Source organism: Perissodus microlepis, chromosome 12 (assembly GCF_051167445.1).
Source record: "Perissodus microlepis isolate ML-2025 ecotype Zambia chromosome 12, ASM5116744v1, whole genome shotgun sequence".
Taxonomy (NCBI): Eukaryota; Metazoa; Chordata; class Actinopteri; order Cichliformes; family Cichlidae; genus Perissodus; species Perissodus microlepis.
The window spans coordinates 5235887-5252883 of NC_140472.1; the positions used below are offsets into that span (position 1 = coordinate 5235887).

Genomic DNA, 16997 nt, shown 5'->3' on the forward strand with positions numbered 1-16997 from the left:
ATTGTAAATAGCCGCCCCTTGACTGTGGGCAGTATCTGTGACCCAAAGGCACCTGAACCTCTTACTCCGAACCATCTTATACTGATGAAGTCCAAAGTTGCTCTACCACCACCTGGGAAATTTGTGAGAGAAGACTTGTATGCAGCGAAGAGGTGGCGTAGAGTACAATACTTAACTGAGCAGTTCTGGGGTAGGTGGAAAAGAGAATACCTTATGAATGTCTCCACAAGACAGAAGTGGCACAAAACCCGCCGTAATCTAAAAGTGAATGACATTGTTATCATCAAGGAAGATATGTTACCAAGGTGTCAGTGGCAACTGGGGCGTATCGTTGAAACTATCGAAGGCGATGATGGTTTAGTCCGTCGGGTCAAGGTTCAAGTAGGAGTCCAAAGTCGGACCAAGAAACAGGACCGTGCTTTCAAGCCCCCCATTATCGAGCGGCCTATTCAAAAACTGGTGGTTCTTGTTGAAAGAGAATAATAACAACCATGTTATTATCTGAGAGGAACTGACATACTGACATAAACAATGTAACAGTCCAGGTGGCACCTGCTCTATGATGTTTGTACACCTGTATATTGGTTGAAGTGGTTTCATTTTGTTGTTGTTCAAATCATGTCTGATTAGCTAGTTTGTAAATCATAGCATGATTGGTGGGAGTGTAATGAACCGCTGATCTGTACCAAAAGTCATCCTTGCGGGGGTTGTCGGAACTGTATGCGCAGTCGCACTAAGGACAGATGTGCTCAGAGGCATGCCCCGTAACGTGTATGGAGCAGTCTGTCGCAGCAGGAATAAGTTGTACAAAGTCCATGTAAGTTACGATAATACTTTGATAAGTATGATAAGTGTGTTTCTAATGTAAGGTATGTTGCTGCGTTTGTATTGTGAGCTATCTGAAAACCTTTTTGTTCTGTACTTACGTTACTTACATCCATGTAATATTTTTTAGCTAGACATGTGTGTCATGCAAGCTAGCAGCACCCCATGAGAAACGGGCCGAAGTGTTTAAGTGTTTACCGGAGTTTTGCACCCTTGGCAAGCGGACTGAGGTATGTGATGAGAGGTGATCTGTTGTTATATTTTATTTAACCGAACTGTGTAACCCCTTGATGCTGTTTGAAGTAACCCCTTTTGTTTTATTTAATATGTGACTGCATATCTCAGAATTACTTGTTTGAACTTGCCTGAATTAACTTAAGCTCATTGTTGTTATTGCTCATTGTTATAGTTCAAAAGTACTGTACGGGTATCAATTTTTTTCTTATTTTATAGTTTTCACGGTGCTCAATGTCCAGAGAATGAGCCGTGTGTGGTGAGGAAATAAATGGCTGCACCCGTTAGAGACTCTTCTGTCGTTCTTGATGCCAAGGGCTGCTACAGATATTAATGAGTTTTTTGGGTTCATTGAGAACATGGTTGTTGTTCAATAATAAAATTATTCCTCAAAAATACAACTTGCCTAATAATTCTGCACTCCCTGTATTATCGATAGCCTAAGTAACACGTCTGCTCAGTCATAATCCTTGTATTCTTTATGTTTCTTTTAATTGTAATTTGATACTTGGACTAGACTACTGTTTTTGGGTTAGTTAAGCAATGTATCATATCACAGGCTAAACAACCTAACAGTGCCTCCCATAGGATGTCTATGGTGCCTCCTCTCCACAGAACTGTAGGCTACTGTAAGCTACTAGTAATGTGCGGATCGATACTAAAATATCAATTCCTCCGATACCAGTCATTTATGTTCTAGAATCAATTCTTACATTAAAATATCGATATTTTAGTAATTTAGGGTCAATTTGTAGTTTATAATTAACAGAAACACAGTGGAAGGAAACTATAACATTGTCTGCATTCGAAGGAACTACTTCCTCTTCCGCCTTTCATAGTCATGTGCGAAATACGGTTGTATAAATGTGTCGCAGCCCCTTGGTGTGCGCACTCACAACAATGGCTGAGTGTAAATGGAGTCATGTGCGGACGTATTTTACATCCACAAACAGCCGAGACGTGGTTTGCAATACATGTGGCAAAAAAGTGAGGTGTTGTGGCAACACCACTAACCTTGCCAAACACCTCAGAGTAAATCATATCATAGAATATGACAAGCTTATGCTGAGGCGAACTGAAAAGGAGGAGTGGACAGGTGCTGCTAGGGCGAGAAAGACGTCTCTCACGGAGTCCTTTAGTGCTGCAGGCAGGCAAGGTGTTCAAACTTCAGTCTTTTTATTTCTATATGATGAACTCTGCATTATTAAGTGATAAGAACAAGTAATCTGATGTCCTGTAATCATTATGATGCTATAATTTGAGATACAATAAAAGATACAATAAATAAAATATGTTTTTGTACAAAGTATCGGTATCGGATCAGTAACGTCGATACCACCCTGAATTTTACTTGGTATTGGATCGGAAAAGGAAATCATTGGTATCCACATCACTATAGGCTACGCTCTGCTGCACTGAGTGCGCCTAATTTTGAATGTGCATCTGTAGCTCGTCTTGGATTGGATAATGACGTGAGGGCAGGAGGAGCGGGAGAAGAGCTCCTAGTTCACGGCTACAGCAAACGAACCAGCAGCATGCACCATCTGCAGAGTGGAGAGAGAACGCGGGAGCATAAAACGTTGAGCTTTTGCCAATGACGTTTTTAGGACAAATCACAAATATACGATTTTAATTGTTTTTTTGAGGAGCTGTGGTTGGTCATCTGAAAGTTTGCACGGTAAGTTTAACATCTAGGCTACTTTTTTTCGAGACCAAAACATCACTAGCACCAGTTGATATTTAGACTAATACTTGATAACTTAGCGCTAGCATGCTAGTTCAGCTGAAAAGCACAAAATGTTCACCTGCGACTTTTGTAAAAAGATATTGGTCACATTAAGAGGCTGTGTACAGTGGTCCCTCCTTTAGTGCGGGAGTTAGGTTCTAAAAATAAGCCGCCATAGGCGAAATCCGAAGTAGCTAGCTTTATGTTTTACAATTGTTATAGATGTTTTAAGGCTGTAAAACCCCTCACTACACACTTTATACACTTTTCTCAGACAGGCATGAACATTTTCACACTTTTCTGTCTTGTTTAAACACTCTCAAAGTTCAAACCTTCGTATAAAAATAAGTCCAGTATTATAGAATGGTTGTATGCATGTGTTTACAAAAAAGTAAGGAAAAAGTGTAGGAAGCATAAAGCATGTTCCCCAGATGGGATTGATGACATGTACAATCTCGCCCTCAGCCCCCAAAAGACAGTACAGAGCTGCTAATTCCTGCCTCTATTATACAGACTACTTGGATTTGAAGGGGAAAAGGTCTTCTGGACTACATGACCACAGTTGGTGTCAGCAAAAGTAAGACGTTCCTTTAGACTTATGCAAGGCTTCAGAGGATACGGGGACCGCAGAGTGGCTGCTCAGATGAAGTGAAAGAGGTGGTCCTGCTTCTGCTCAGCCACTTTGAAGAGAAGGAGGAGTCCATGCTTTTCCATGTAGAAGATACATGTCTGGCAGATGAGGTGCAACTGGAGCAAGTGTCTCTGACACCCACTATTATTGTCTTTGTTAAGTCTGTTTCATAGCTCTCTCTCTCCCTTTTTAATTGCACTGTTTATAAAATGTCATGTACTGCAGTACTTTTTAATATAACCTGTTAAATAATTTGTTCACAGGACAGTCCTGCTATTCCTTAAGAAGATACATGCTGAGTCTTGATCGGAACCTCGTCAGCACAAACATATCCTCATTCATTTCTGCATTGTGCACCATGTTCAGGAGCTACTACAATTTTAACATCCATTATCTGAGCTGGCTTCCACTCTGGAGGTTCTTCAAAGGTGAGCAAATATGTCTTTCTTATTTCTCTGACCTGAGAATCTCGCGTTACAACAGTTGTGATTGAGACTCTGGGATCTGGAGTCTGGCTCTGACTCTTGGCTGGAATCCAGGTCTGGCTCTGACTCTTGGGTGGGTTTGGACCCGGATTAAGACTGTTTTTATAAAATAACAGTCTGAATCTGGGTCCAAGCCTGGCCAAGACTCAGAGCCAGACCAAGACTCAGCTGACGTCTGACTACCTATAACCTTTGCGCTGGATTTTTTTAAATGCAAAAGTGGGATTTATCCCCTGCAAAAGACACATGTTGTGAAGGGTGCCAATACTTTTGACCTTGCAGTGTTCACTTCCCAAAGCATTTTGGTTATATTTTGTCTTGAATTTGGGGAAACCAATTGTTGTTGCAGTTTGGCCATGACTGTGTATGTGTACGTACATGCTTGTACTTGTTTTTTAACTGATCAATTAAAATGCTTAATATGCTCCTATATGATTTTATTCTACAGGTGTTTCTTCTCCATAAATCCAGAAAAAGGAACCAAAACAGAGAACAAAAACTCGAAGCGTCTTTCCAACAAGAACCCTCGAGTCCTCACCCTGATTCAGGATCTCTCTGACCACGAGTGGCGTTAAGCCTGAATATTGACTCTTTGTGGACTGGTAGCTTTTACTTTGTTAAATCCACAATGTGTACTTTGAAACTTTTTCTGGTCAAGGGTCTGCCACCTGCCTGTTTCATGAAGATGTTCTTGCTTTGAAGGAATGTTCCACAGTTTTTTTTTGTTTTGTTTTTTACAGTGCTGTTACTGCAGTGTTTATAGGTTTGTTTCCCCACAGGTGGTTTTCCTGATGTTTTGGTATGGTAACTACACATGTGTTTCCTATGACCAGGGCCATGGTTGTGGTGACTGAAGAACGGGATGGTAATTACGGTAATTTTTGCACAATATGTCATTTTTGTTTAAGTCTTAACAGGTTACTATGTAACTTTTTCTGGTAGAGGGTCTGCCACATGCTTGTTTCATGAAGATGGTTCTTGCTTTGCGGGAATGTTCCACAGTTTTATAGCATTTTGATTGAATTGTGTGATTGTTGTGCTCCTTGCATGTTGTGTAAGTTGGAAAAAATGCATCCAATTGTTGTCAATTGTTTTATTGATGATGGCTGCAAAATAAATTTCCCAAAAGTGATATTTTCCTCACTAGTCTTTTCTCAGGATGTATTTTTGCATGTTTAGTTGTAGGCATAGCAGTAAGAAGTTTGCAGGTTTATGATTTATACTTTTACATTAAAACATAAAAATACAGCATAGTAATAGATTTGATGTATAATATACAGAGCAGCTCCATTTAAAATGCACATTTTCGCAGTTGTTTTACCAGTTCAAATTAGTTTTTTGTTTGATATTTCCCTGTTAATTTTACAATTTATGGATCCACAATAAGCAATTATTACATGTAAAAAATACAGGAAATATTCTATGAATATACAATTGTTGTGTGAAATTAACTTCTTTTTTTTGTAGATTTAACAGTTGTGAGTTTCATTCACTGTAAATCAGTTTACATATTTTGTATGTAAAGCTATCTACTGTGCTGCTATATTTTTTACAGGAAGTCCCTGCCAGCATTTTCCTGTAAAAACAGCACTTTTTTTTTACATTGTATATAGACCTGTGCTTCAGTTTGATGACCACTACCAAGGTTAAAAGCCCTGCCTTAGAAATATGTTACTGTGTCATTGGACCATGTGAAATCTGGCTGCTTCATTTAGCGCTAGGTGGTTTAATGTGGCAATTCTTTCAGATTTATGAAAGGGGGTATATACAGTCCAGATCAAAAGTTTAAGACCACTCATATTTTGCATGGTTGGATCTTAACAAGGTTCCAAGTACAGCTTCAACATGCAACAAGAAGAAATGTGATTGAGACAAAATGTTTTTTGAGCATGCAACAGAAAGTTTCAAACATGAACTCGGTAATGAGAAGCTCTACCACTATTACTGATAACTTCAAAAATTTGTTGCGGCATGTCTAATGCAAGCTTTTCCATGAGGTGAGTGGGAACATTTCTCCAAGTGGTGAAGATGGCTGCACGACAGGCATCTACTGTCTGCAACTGCTTGTACATTTTTGTAAACTTCCCTTGCCATCCATCTCCAAAGGTTCTCAGTTGGATTTAGATCACGGGAACACGCAGGATGGTCCAAAAGAGTTATATTTTTTTTCCTGGAAGAAGTCCCTTGTCCTGCAGGCATTGTGTACTGTAGTGTTGTCCTGTTGAAAAACCCAGTCGTTAACACACAGACGAGGGCCCTCAGTCAAGAGGGAAACTCTCAACATAGCCAGCGGCCATTTGATGCCCCTGCACCTCCTGAAGCTCCATTGTTTCACTGAAGGGCAAAGCACCCCAGACCATTATGGTACCCCCTCTACTGTGGCGCGTAGAAAAAATCTCAGGTGGACTCTGCTTGTCATGCCACTAACATTGGAAACCATCAGGACCATCAAGGCTAAATTTTTCCTCATCAGAGATTAAAATTTTCTTACACCTTTCAATGTCCCATGTTTGGCACTGTCTTGCAAAGTCCAAACGGTCAGTTCTGTGGTGTTCAAGGAAACTAGGTCTTTGAAGAGGTTTTTTGTTTTTGAAGCCCTTCAGTCTCAGGTGCTGCCTGATGGTTATGGGGCTGCAGTCGGCACCAGTAACGGCCTTAATTTGTCTTGACGGACAGCTATATGGATTCTCCGGCTCAGTGGGTCTTTCACTTGACGTTTTTGTTCCATAACTCTCAGGATCATTTAAGAAATTCCAAATATCTGTCTGTGTCCCACCTCAGCAGCAATGGCAGGCTGCCAGATGCAGTTCAACAACCCGACCATATTCAAAAAGGGAAAGGTTTTTTTTGCCTTTGCCATCAGAACATCATGACAGTGTGACTACCTGACAGAAAATGACAATGAATCCACATCTTTGCACAGATTTGACATTTCAAAGCATGTGGTCCTGAACTTTTGATCACCTGTACAAAAGTTTCAGTTTAAGTGTGCTTTTCCATAAATTGCATCTTCCAATAATGTTTTGTCTCATTCCCATTTCACCTTGTTGCATGTTAAAGGTCTGCCTGGAACCTTGTTAAGATCCAAACATGCAAAATATGATTTTTTTTTTTTTTTTTTTTGCAGTTTTTCAACTGGTCTTAAACTTTTGACTGGGACTGTATAAAATGGTCTGATGTAATCAATTAAAAAAAAAAAGCCTGGTACAATAAATCTGCAGTAATCCTATAATTAAGAAGACTACACTAATTTATGCTTTAAATTCTACTCTGCAGTTTCTCTCTCCAGGATTTGTAACATTCCTATAGAAAATAAAATATGTAGTTTGCTCTGCAGTATTGGGAGCAGATAGACATAAAGAGAACGACTCTGAGTTGTCCTCATCGTCATTTTAAATCACAGCATGTAGACAACTTCTGCCACAACATCAGCAGTCAGCAATAGAGACTTCAAACCAACTACTGATATGTATGCGTGTATTGCAATATGGGGGAGGACTGGCTTCAACAAATAACATAGGCAGTAATAAAAAGCACTTTGCTAGAACAGAAATGATTCTGCCTGGACAGACATCAGAATTCACGTGGACGGGGTCGCTTGCAGTTTTGTTGCTTTATTACTGCACTGGTTTTGCAAGATAGGACTGCTCTGAAAAGGCCTGCTTGTTTAATGAGTGGCTCTGTCATCACTTTCAGTATCAGCATATCATTAAGGACGTAGTCCTTTAAGGTGTCTAGAGTGCTCTGCAAGCAGGCCCACTCTGTTTTTGCCCTTAAAAACGAGCTTTAACATTTTTCTTTGCCTATTATGCGTATGGTATTGTGATTTAAGTGGCTATAGAAATCAATAATACAGTAACCGGTAGTTATCTTGAAGAACTGTATTTTTAAAATGCACATCATTCTATATTTACAAACCCAATTCCAGAAACACTGGAACGCTGTGTAACTAAAAAAGAATTCAAAGAAGCTGTCACAGATCGTCTGGAGGAGGAGGATTTGGACCCAAACGCAAGCATGGACGACAGCGTAGCTGTGGGAAAGTTTATTAACAATGAAAGGCAAAATAAAAACCAAAGCAGAGCATTGCAGGGAACTACGCTAACAAAAACCTAAACTGGGAACAGCTACAAAATAACAATAAAAGGAACAAAAACCTACACCAGGAAACCTGAAAAACTGAGACGTGGAACATGAAGAAAAACACGGCCGAAATACAGGGGTTGACACGCAGACGAACCAGCAACTAACAGAGGGAAACGCAAGGCTTAAATACACAGAGGGATAACAAGGGAATGAGACACAGAAGGGGAACACAGCTGGGAGTAATCAGATATGACAAGACCAAGGGGAAGCAAAACCCAATACATTGACATAGGACACAGACTTTCAAAGTAAAACAGGAAACATAACAGACGCAGGCTTGACTAGGTGAGATAGCAACCATGGAACATATAAACTAAAAGACTGGAAAAGATAATGACAAAATCAAAGTTCAATAGTAATATAGAAACAGAAACACTGGTCACAGACCCAGGACCATAACAGAAGCAATATTTTAATCAAAACAGAGCACAGAAAACTTATCAAATGTTTTAACCTAGACATCTTCCTGTTTCATGAAGAATATTAGCACTTGAAATTTGATAGCAGCAGCACATATAAAAGTAGAGCCACTGTTCTTCTTTTAACAGTCTGCAAACATCTGGGAACTTAGGAGACCAGTTGTAAAATTTTTCTGAAAGAAATGATCTCTCATTCCTGCCTGATAGAGGATTCTAGCTGTTCTATATTTTTCATGAAGCTCCAAATGTTTTTTTGAACATTTATGAAGTGGGTTTGTATGTAGACACAGAGCATCTCATGGCATTACTCATGTGTAGTCAAATACAATTAAAATAAATATCAGGTAATTACAGGAAATTATTTAGCCCATATACTTGTCACGGTTCTGGGTCAGTTTTTACCCAGTATTTTGAGTTTATTATGTTTTGGTTTAAGTTTGCATCAGGGATTGTTTTCTTGTTCTCTTGTCGTGTTGATGATGATGATTATGATGTTTATTATTAGAGTTTCATGTTTCTGTTTGTGTTTAGGATTTGTTCTTTGGTTGTGTCTGCTTAGTATTTGTCTAGTTCCATGTGTCATTTTCTGTCTGTCTCTCTATGTCGAGTCTGCGTCTTAGTGTGATGGTTTCTTGTTCCTGTTTTATTGTGAAGGTCTGCGTCTCATGTGAGTGTGTTCAGTTTTACCTCTGTCTCGTCTTGTTGATTATTCCCAGCTGTGTCCACCACCTGTGTGTAATTCCCCTGTGTTTCTCTGTGTGTATTTAAGTCGTGTCCTCTGTCATTGTAGTTGCTGGTTTGTCTGCGTATTCACCATGTTTCATCCGTATGTTCCTCCTCGTCGTCGTCGTCGTCGTCGTCATGATGATGATGATGATGATGTGGTGCCATCGTCTTCCTTTATGTTCAGGTTTGTGTTCATGCTCTGTAGTTTAGTTGTCCCAGTATGGTTTAGTTCTCGGTTTTGTCGTTCGCCTCTCTATATTTTTGTGTCAATAAATCACCTTCACACCTTCACGACTGCCTGCACTTGGATCCTCTTTTTCCTTTTTTCACACGGTTCTTCTCACTCGCCGTGACAATACTATTTGATTACTGTGCTCTCTGCAGGTTGTTGAGTGGTCTGTGCACATGAGCAGCAGAGGAGAGGATAATTGATGGAAATGGGAGGTGTGCCGTATTATTGCTTAGCTAAAGGCTTGATTTAATTATTGAAGTGGCATGCTGTGGTAGAGGTTTTTGTACATTGTTTGAGTCTGGTAGAGGGGAAGTCTGGTATTAGTGCACGCTGAAAGAATGAACTGAGCTTAAAGTGTTAAGTCTTTATTCTTTGCTGAAAGCTCTTTGAAAACCACCTCATATAAACTATACTTATATACATCCAAGTATTATATATTTGGTGTACTCCACCTGACTGGCAATCTGTCCAGGGTGTACTCCACCTGTCAGGTGGAGTACACCCTGGACAGATTGCCAGTTCATCACAGGCCTTAGACAGAGAGAGGGGCAACTGTTTAACTCATATCAACCAACAGGAGCTCCATGCATGCCTTTGGACTGTGAGAGAACGCTCGAGTGCCCAAAAAGAGCCTGTACAGTCACAGGGAGAACATACAAATCCACCCAGAAAGGACCCGTCAACTTTCAACAGAGTCTTCTTGCTGTGAGGTGACAGTTCCAGAGGCACACTGTGACACTTTGTAACATTAACTAACAAATTATCTCCCATCTGCTGCCAGTGGAGCCCGCAACATCTTCTGAAGTGATACTCTAGTCCCCGAGGCAGAAACTTACGGTGTGTTCACACCGAACGCGATAGAGGCGGCCAGAGCGTCAGGTTTACATGGAAAGGCGCGATGACCCGCGATTGCGGTTCCCGCGAAAATTCGGAAGCAGATTTGCGTCGCGAAAACGCCAAAACGCCTGAAACTCGCGTCAGTCTAGCGCGTTTGGAGCGTTTGACTCGCGAAAAAAACCACGTGCGTGAGTTTTTGTTGCATTTTGTGCATACGCGCATTTCGCGTCTACCGCTCGAGTTGGAAAAATCTGAACTCCAGCGTCAAATCGCGCCGCGACAACCAATCAGGAGCCTGGTGACGTGACTGTGACCTAGGTCAAAGGGGCAGATCCAGCCAAAGCCCTTCATACTTCAATGGGGGGAAGGCTAATCAGCGCTGTAACAAACAACCCGGAGCTGTACGACACCAGCTGCTTTCTGTACCGAGACAGGAATATAAAGGACCGAGCTTGGAGGAAGATATGTGAAGAGATCGGGCAACCTGGTAAGTTCATTCATTTCTCTTTTGAAAGTTTTCGCTGACCCGGGGAAGCCGCACAAAAGCTAGCAAGCCACCGCTATTTTCCCACTGACGTACAAATACCGTTCTGCTTTTATGCATGTTGTCATATAGGAATATATTTTATTGTTTATTAATAAACAGCACACAGTGGTCCCGCTGTTCATCCGTCGCTGCTTCGCTTTTTCGCTGATTTACTTTTTCTTTTCTTTTTTTGCACCGTACAGCATTGCATTCTGCAGCCTGATTGACAAATCTCCTCCGTGTCGTGTCTCCTGCGCTTGCCAAATTTATCATGTTTGGTTTAATAACATCACGTCCAATAGAAAAAAAAAAAACAGCACAAAAATACCCATAACTATGAGCCTCATTCGGAAATAGACACCTGCACCGCGAGGGGAAAAAGCGCACGAAAGTGGCAGGCAGATGAAGACAAACCGCGGCATAATAATACTTTTACGTTTTGCAATCTACAAAGGTTTGCACTTTGAGAATCAATTGTGAAAACTGTGACCAATGTTCATGTGTGTGGGGAAAACAGTGTATAAAGTGCGTGACCAGGGGCTAGTTATTCTGAGAACCCCTGCTGCAATAAATGAGGGACCACCGTCTACTCTATGATTATTATATTCAACCTGTTAACATTTAATACTGTATTGATAGAGCCAACTGATTCTGCAGCAGAGCATCCCCTGTTGCTTCTCCTGGCTCCCCAGTCCCTGAGCTCCTGCTGCTGCACCCACAGATATGTACAGCAAGCACTGATACCTTTTTAGTTGGTGGGATTGCCTTGTGATCACCTTTACTAAATATCTACAACCAATCTGATTATATCCTGTTTTTGTTTTTTCAATGTTGAAATTAAAATCTAGTAGCAGCCTTCTCATTTCTTTGTGTTTTGTGCTGTTTTACAGGCCCACAGGGGAGGACTGCTCCGAGGCAGATGAGGGACGGGTCCCAGGACGGTCCGTCGGCGGTGGAGCTGGCCATCCTGGTATCCCTGAAGAGTCCACACCAGTCTCCAATGGAGCATTTCCTGCTCTGGAGAGCAGCTGGTCCTTTTTATTCCTGTCTCTCTGTAAATTCTTATATTTTATATATTTTTAATGTTTTTCTGTTTGAGAATTTTAATATTATTTCAAATAAATTTTTACAATGACTGTCTCAGTTCTACTACACAGCAAATGTTGGCACACGACTTGACACATGTAGAATTTATTATTATACTAATGACAAAATATACTAATACAGTGGGATGCAAAAGTTTGGGCAACCTTGTTAATAGACATTTTCCTGTATAAATCGTTGGTGGTTACAATAAAAAAATGTCAGTTAAATATATCATACAGGAGACACACACAGTGATACTTGAGAAGTGAAAAGAAGTTTACTGGATTTACAAAAAGTGTGCAATAATTGTTTAAACAAAATCAAGCAGGTGCATAAATTTGGGCACCACAAAAAAGAAATGAAATAAATATTTAGTGTATATCAATGTGTGTCTCATATATGATATATGGGGTGCCTTTGTCTGGACGTGCTGCACAGAGGAAAGTTCCAGCGCTCCTGGAATCCCTCTGTGATGGACCGCCAGTCTCCAGGTGAAGGCACAGCCATGAAGTCGTCCACTAGACAGTCCCAGATGGCCGTCGCTACCTGGGGGATGATCTGACACACCGACTCTGAAACTGAACGCTTGGTCCTGAAGGAGTCCCCGGTGACAAGGAACCTGGACAAAATTGTTCAAAATTAGTATTATGTGTACTGCAGTTACAAAATGACAACATTATTCAAATTCCAAAATACTTTTGTGATGTCAGATTTAAATCACAAAACTTAAATCTTACATGAAACATTTTGTAATTATAAGGATAATTACATAATGTAAGATCATATCTAAAACTGTTGTGTTTTGTTTTAACTTTAACATAATTTGATTGGTAGCAACTTTCACAACTACAGTGAGCCAATCACTCATAATTCTTAAACATGTCAATCAGGTAGGAATGAAGTAAGACATTAATAGAAATAAAGAGTTGTATGTTGACATGTAGCCCTTTCCTTGCTTAAATCATTAATATTTTTGAAAAATTAATCTGTGATAAGACATAGCTTATCAAGATAGAACCATGTAACTAAAGATGAACCAAACTGTTCACAGTTTTATCTAACTCTGTTTTAATAAAGGCTGGTGGCCCCTGTTATAGAGTCTGACAGCTGCAGGGATTATATACAAATATTCAACTATCCCAGAATTAAACCAGGTCTAAATAAAAAGGAGTGAGTATCACTACAAAGGTTAACTCAGTGGTCCTAATGCTACAGTTTGATATCAGCAAACACCGAGCGCATACATTGATGTGACACCACAGCCATGCTATCATTGCTAACACTGATAACAGCATAAATCGAATTAAATCGGGACTTGATGAGAGCTTCTGAGTATCACTAGAAATATTATAAACAGTCGTCTCTGTACCACAGTTTGCTATCAGTAAACACCGAGAGCATTCACTGTTAGCATAGCACATCCATGTTAGCAGTGTATAAATGGATGGTTTAGCATATATTAGCACAGGTATCAATAAAGGACTACCGTATTAAATACTTTTACTAACCTCAGGCAGATGGACAGGCGCTCTGCAGGTGGGATTGAGCGCCTGTAATTGGTGTCTAGGCGGGCGATGCTGGGACCGACGAGGGAAAGCAGGTCCTCAAACTGGCCGGTGATATCTCTGGAATCGGCCGTCATCCAGGCGCAGCTCCTGGAGCAAATGGTGAAACTCCCCAAACTGCTCACGCCTCTGGAGGACCTGATGGACCCAGGTACAGCGAGGACGTCTTTTATGCCGCTGCTCTGCTCTCCACAGTGCATAGAGAAGGGAGACTCTCTCTTCAAGCGCTAGCTCGACAGCTGCCATCTTGCAAAGATACCGGTCTGACACAACTTCCTCCAACATTCCTCCCACATTTCCAGTTAACGCGCGTCAAAATATGATATTTTGACACGCTATGGATTTTTCTTGGACACGCTTTGAGACGCGAATGTGCACGCGTCAAATTAGGGGCGTTTGGGGCGTTTTGTTCGCGTCCATCGCGTTCGGTGTGAACACACCGTAAGAAACTAAGAATCTTTAATACTGGATGGCACTAATGATAATTTCACAATGGAGTATGACTTCAGATCTAACTATACATATTTATATACAGCATTTCCACATCGCCATCGGTGAATTAGCTACATTACAGATATTGTATTAGAATTGTCAGGAATAAGTTTGAACTCACACTTTTTCGCCTTTGATCATACAGCTTAAATCTTTACACTTTTAACACACCCTAAGACTGGCGAACCATTTCGATTTCATTTATCATTATAGCTGTATAGGTACTACTTTTCTTTATAGATATAATCTCTCCAGCGTGTCCTGGGTCTGCCCCGGGGCCTCCTCCCGGTGGGACATGCCCGGAACACCTCACCCAGGAGGCGTCCAGGAGGCATCCTTGTCAGATGCCCAAACCACCTCAGCTGGCTCCTTTCGATGTGGAGGAGCAGCAGCTCTACTCTGAGCCCCTGGCCGAACTTCTCACCCTATCTCTAAGGGAGAGACGAACCACCCTTCAGAGGAAGCTCATTTCCGCCGCTTGTATCCGTGATCTCGTTCTTTCGGTCACTACCCACAGCTCGTGGCCATAGGTGAGGGTAGGGACGTAGATCAACCGGTAAATTGAGAGCTTCATTTATCACTCAGCTCCCTCTTCACCACTTGGGGCAGGAACTCATCCCCGACCCGGAGTGGGCACTCCACCCTTTTCCGGCTGAGAACCATGGCCTCAGATTTGGAGGTGCTGATCCTCATTCCCGCTGCTTCACACTCGGCTGCGAACCGTTCCAGTGCGAGCTGAAGGCCTTCACCCGATGAAGCCAACAGAACCACATCATTCACGAAAAGCAGAGATGAGATTCTGAGGCCACCGAAGTGAAAGCCCTCCGCCACTTGGCTGCACCTAGAAATCCTGTCCATAAAAATTATGAACAGAATTGGTGACAAAGGGCAGCCCTGGCGGAGCCCAGCACCCACCGGGAACGAGTCCGACTTATTGCCGGCAATGTGAACCAAGCTCCTGCAACGGTTGTATAGGGATCGAATGGCCCGTAGCAATGGGCCAGACACCCCATACTCCCGCAGCACCTCCCACAGGACACCCGGAGGGACACGGTCGAATGCCTTCTCCAAGTCCACAAAACACATGTAGACTGGTTGGGCAAACTCCCATGCACCCATGAAGTTTTTTTAAGAAAACTAAGACCACAGTGAGGGAATTTCATTTTCATGGACTTTCCACAAGCCGCAGTTTCATTTAGCACAGACGGTAGAGCACATGAATGTTCTACCAAAAATTCAGAAAATGGTTTAGATGCTGGAGACAAGACATCGAGAGGGAGATGGGGCTCCACGGAGAGTTCAGTGGGGAGCAGTCCTGAATGCTGACATGACAGTAATTGCCTTGCCATATCCCCACGCTGTATGATTGTCATGTTACAGACAGGGCAGTGAAAGTGCACCGGCATATCATTTTGTCTGTAAGAGACAAAAAAAAAAAGAAAAACAACAACAATATGTAATTTAAATGCAGTTGTATAGAATGCAGTCAGTTTATCTAACAATCAGATTGTACATATTAACAAAAATGTCCAAGCCATCCTCAATAATGAAAGCAAAATGGTGTGGATCACAAGAGCTGTCAAGAAATGTGGTGAACAAGAAAAAAGTATTTAATGAAAACACACTTGATGATAAATGATTAGCGGTAATAAAAGCCGAGGGAGGTCAACAGTGATCACTGACTGTTTTAGGAGCTTTTTGAGATTAAATAGAAGAAAATACAAAACATTAAACATGTTAACAACACAAAAGCCATATTAAACGCAGACTACTTTTTTTTTTTTTTTTTAATTATTAAACTTTATTAAGAAACAGTATACAGAACATGTATACAACCAGAACAAAATTAACATATGCCAGGGGGTGTAATACAAAGAATTACATACATTCAAATAATTTGTAATTACTACAAATAGTAATAGTTTTCATAGCCTTTTTGTTAAGTGATCCACGAATCAATTTTATGTAACATAAAACATCGTTATAGTAATGTTTAAAATTAGGCTTTTTGTTACTGTATTTGCATCTGTGAAAATAAAATTTAGCTAAGATAACTAACAAGTTTATTATAAAGTAAACATCTTTTTTTTTGCCTTCAAAAGAAACAAAGTACAACATTTTCCCATTTCACAGTAAAGTCTTTGTAGAGATGTCCAGCAATGAATCTACTGAAGTCTTTCCAAAATGTTCTAGCGTATGAACAGATCCAGAAGAGGTGTTGCACAGTCTCAGGATGGCTTCCACAAAATCCACAGTTCACATTTATGTCCCTTTTGAACTTTGTCATATAATGATTAGCAGGATAAAATTTATGCAGTATTTTAAATGAGACTTCCTTCACTTTATTCGTTACCAGATACTTGTTAGGAATTGTCCATACTGTTTTCCAGTTAATGTCACTGACAAAGAAATTCCAATAAGAGACCACATGTGGAATAGTTAGAGATTCTGTCTGGAACAAAGCACGAATATTCTTATTACTTTTACTATGGTTTGTTAGACAGATTTTGCCCAATTAATCTTAAATGTATTGTTTAGAGTAGTAAAATCCAAAACATTGAGACCACTGTGTTCATAGTCATTCATCAATACACTTTTTCTGATGTAATGTGTCCCGTTTTTCCAGAGGAAGTTGAAGAGCATTCGGTCAATATCCTTACAAGTTTTGCCGTCCACATGCAGAGAAATTGCTGCATAGGTCAGTCGAGACAGACCTTCTGCTTTTGAGAGCAATACCCTCCCTCTTAAACTTAAATCTCTCTGCAACCATTGATTTAATTTGGTTTGAGATTTTTTAATAATTGGGGGAAAATTTAGTCAAATTCTGTCTTTTGGATCTTTGCAGATAATCAGACCTAAATATGTTGCTTCATTTTTAACTGTTATATTACAAATACTCTGAACATTACACTCTTTGACAGGTAATAATTGACATTTATTTAAGTTTAGGACCAATCCAGACCCTTTTGAGAAATCCCCTATTACATGTAAAGCAATTGGCATTTTTAAGAAGAATTGTGGTATCATCTGCCAATTGACTGATGACAATCTCTCTGTTTGAAATATT

The 16997-nt window shown here is 40.6% G+C and overlaps 2 protein-coding genes across 2 annotated transcripts in view; one reads left to right on the forward strand and one right to left on the reverse strand.

Moving 5' to 3' along the window:
- npffr1l2 (neuropeptide FF receptor 1 like 2) overlaps positions 1-16997 on the forward strand; it is a 46590-nt gene that overhangs the window by 20574 nt on the left and 9019 nt on the right. The gene's annotated exons all lie outside the window — the stretch shown is intronic.
- On the reverse strand, positions 12070-13653 carry LOC146375662 (uncharacterized). The gene is made up of 2 exons (XM_084946500.1): positions 13382-13653; positions 12070-12492 (listed from the first exon to the last, which is right to left on the reverse strand). Exons 1-2 carry the CDS (start codon positions 13636-13638, stop codon positions 12267-12269), a joined length of 483 nt encoding a protein of 160 aa, XP_084802626.1. The 5' UTR covers positions 13639-13653; the 3' UTR covers positions 12070-12266.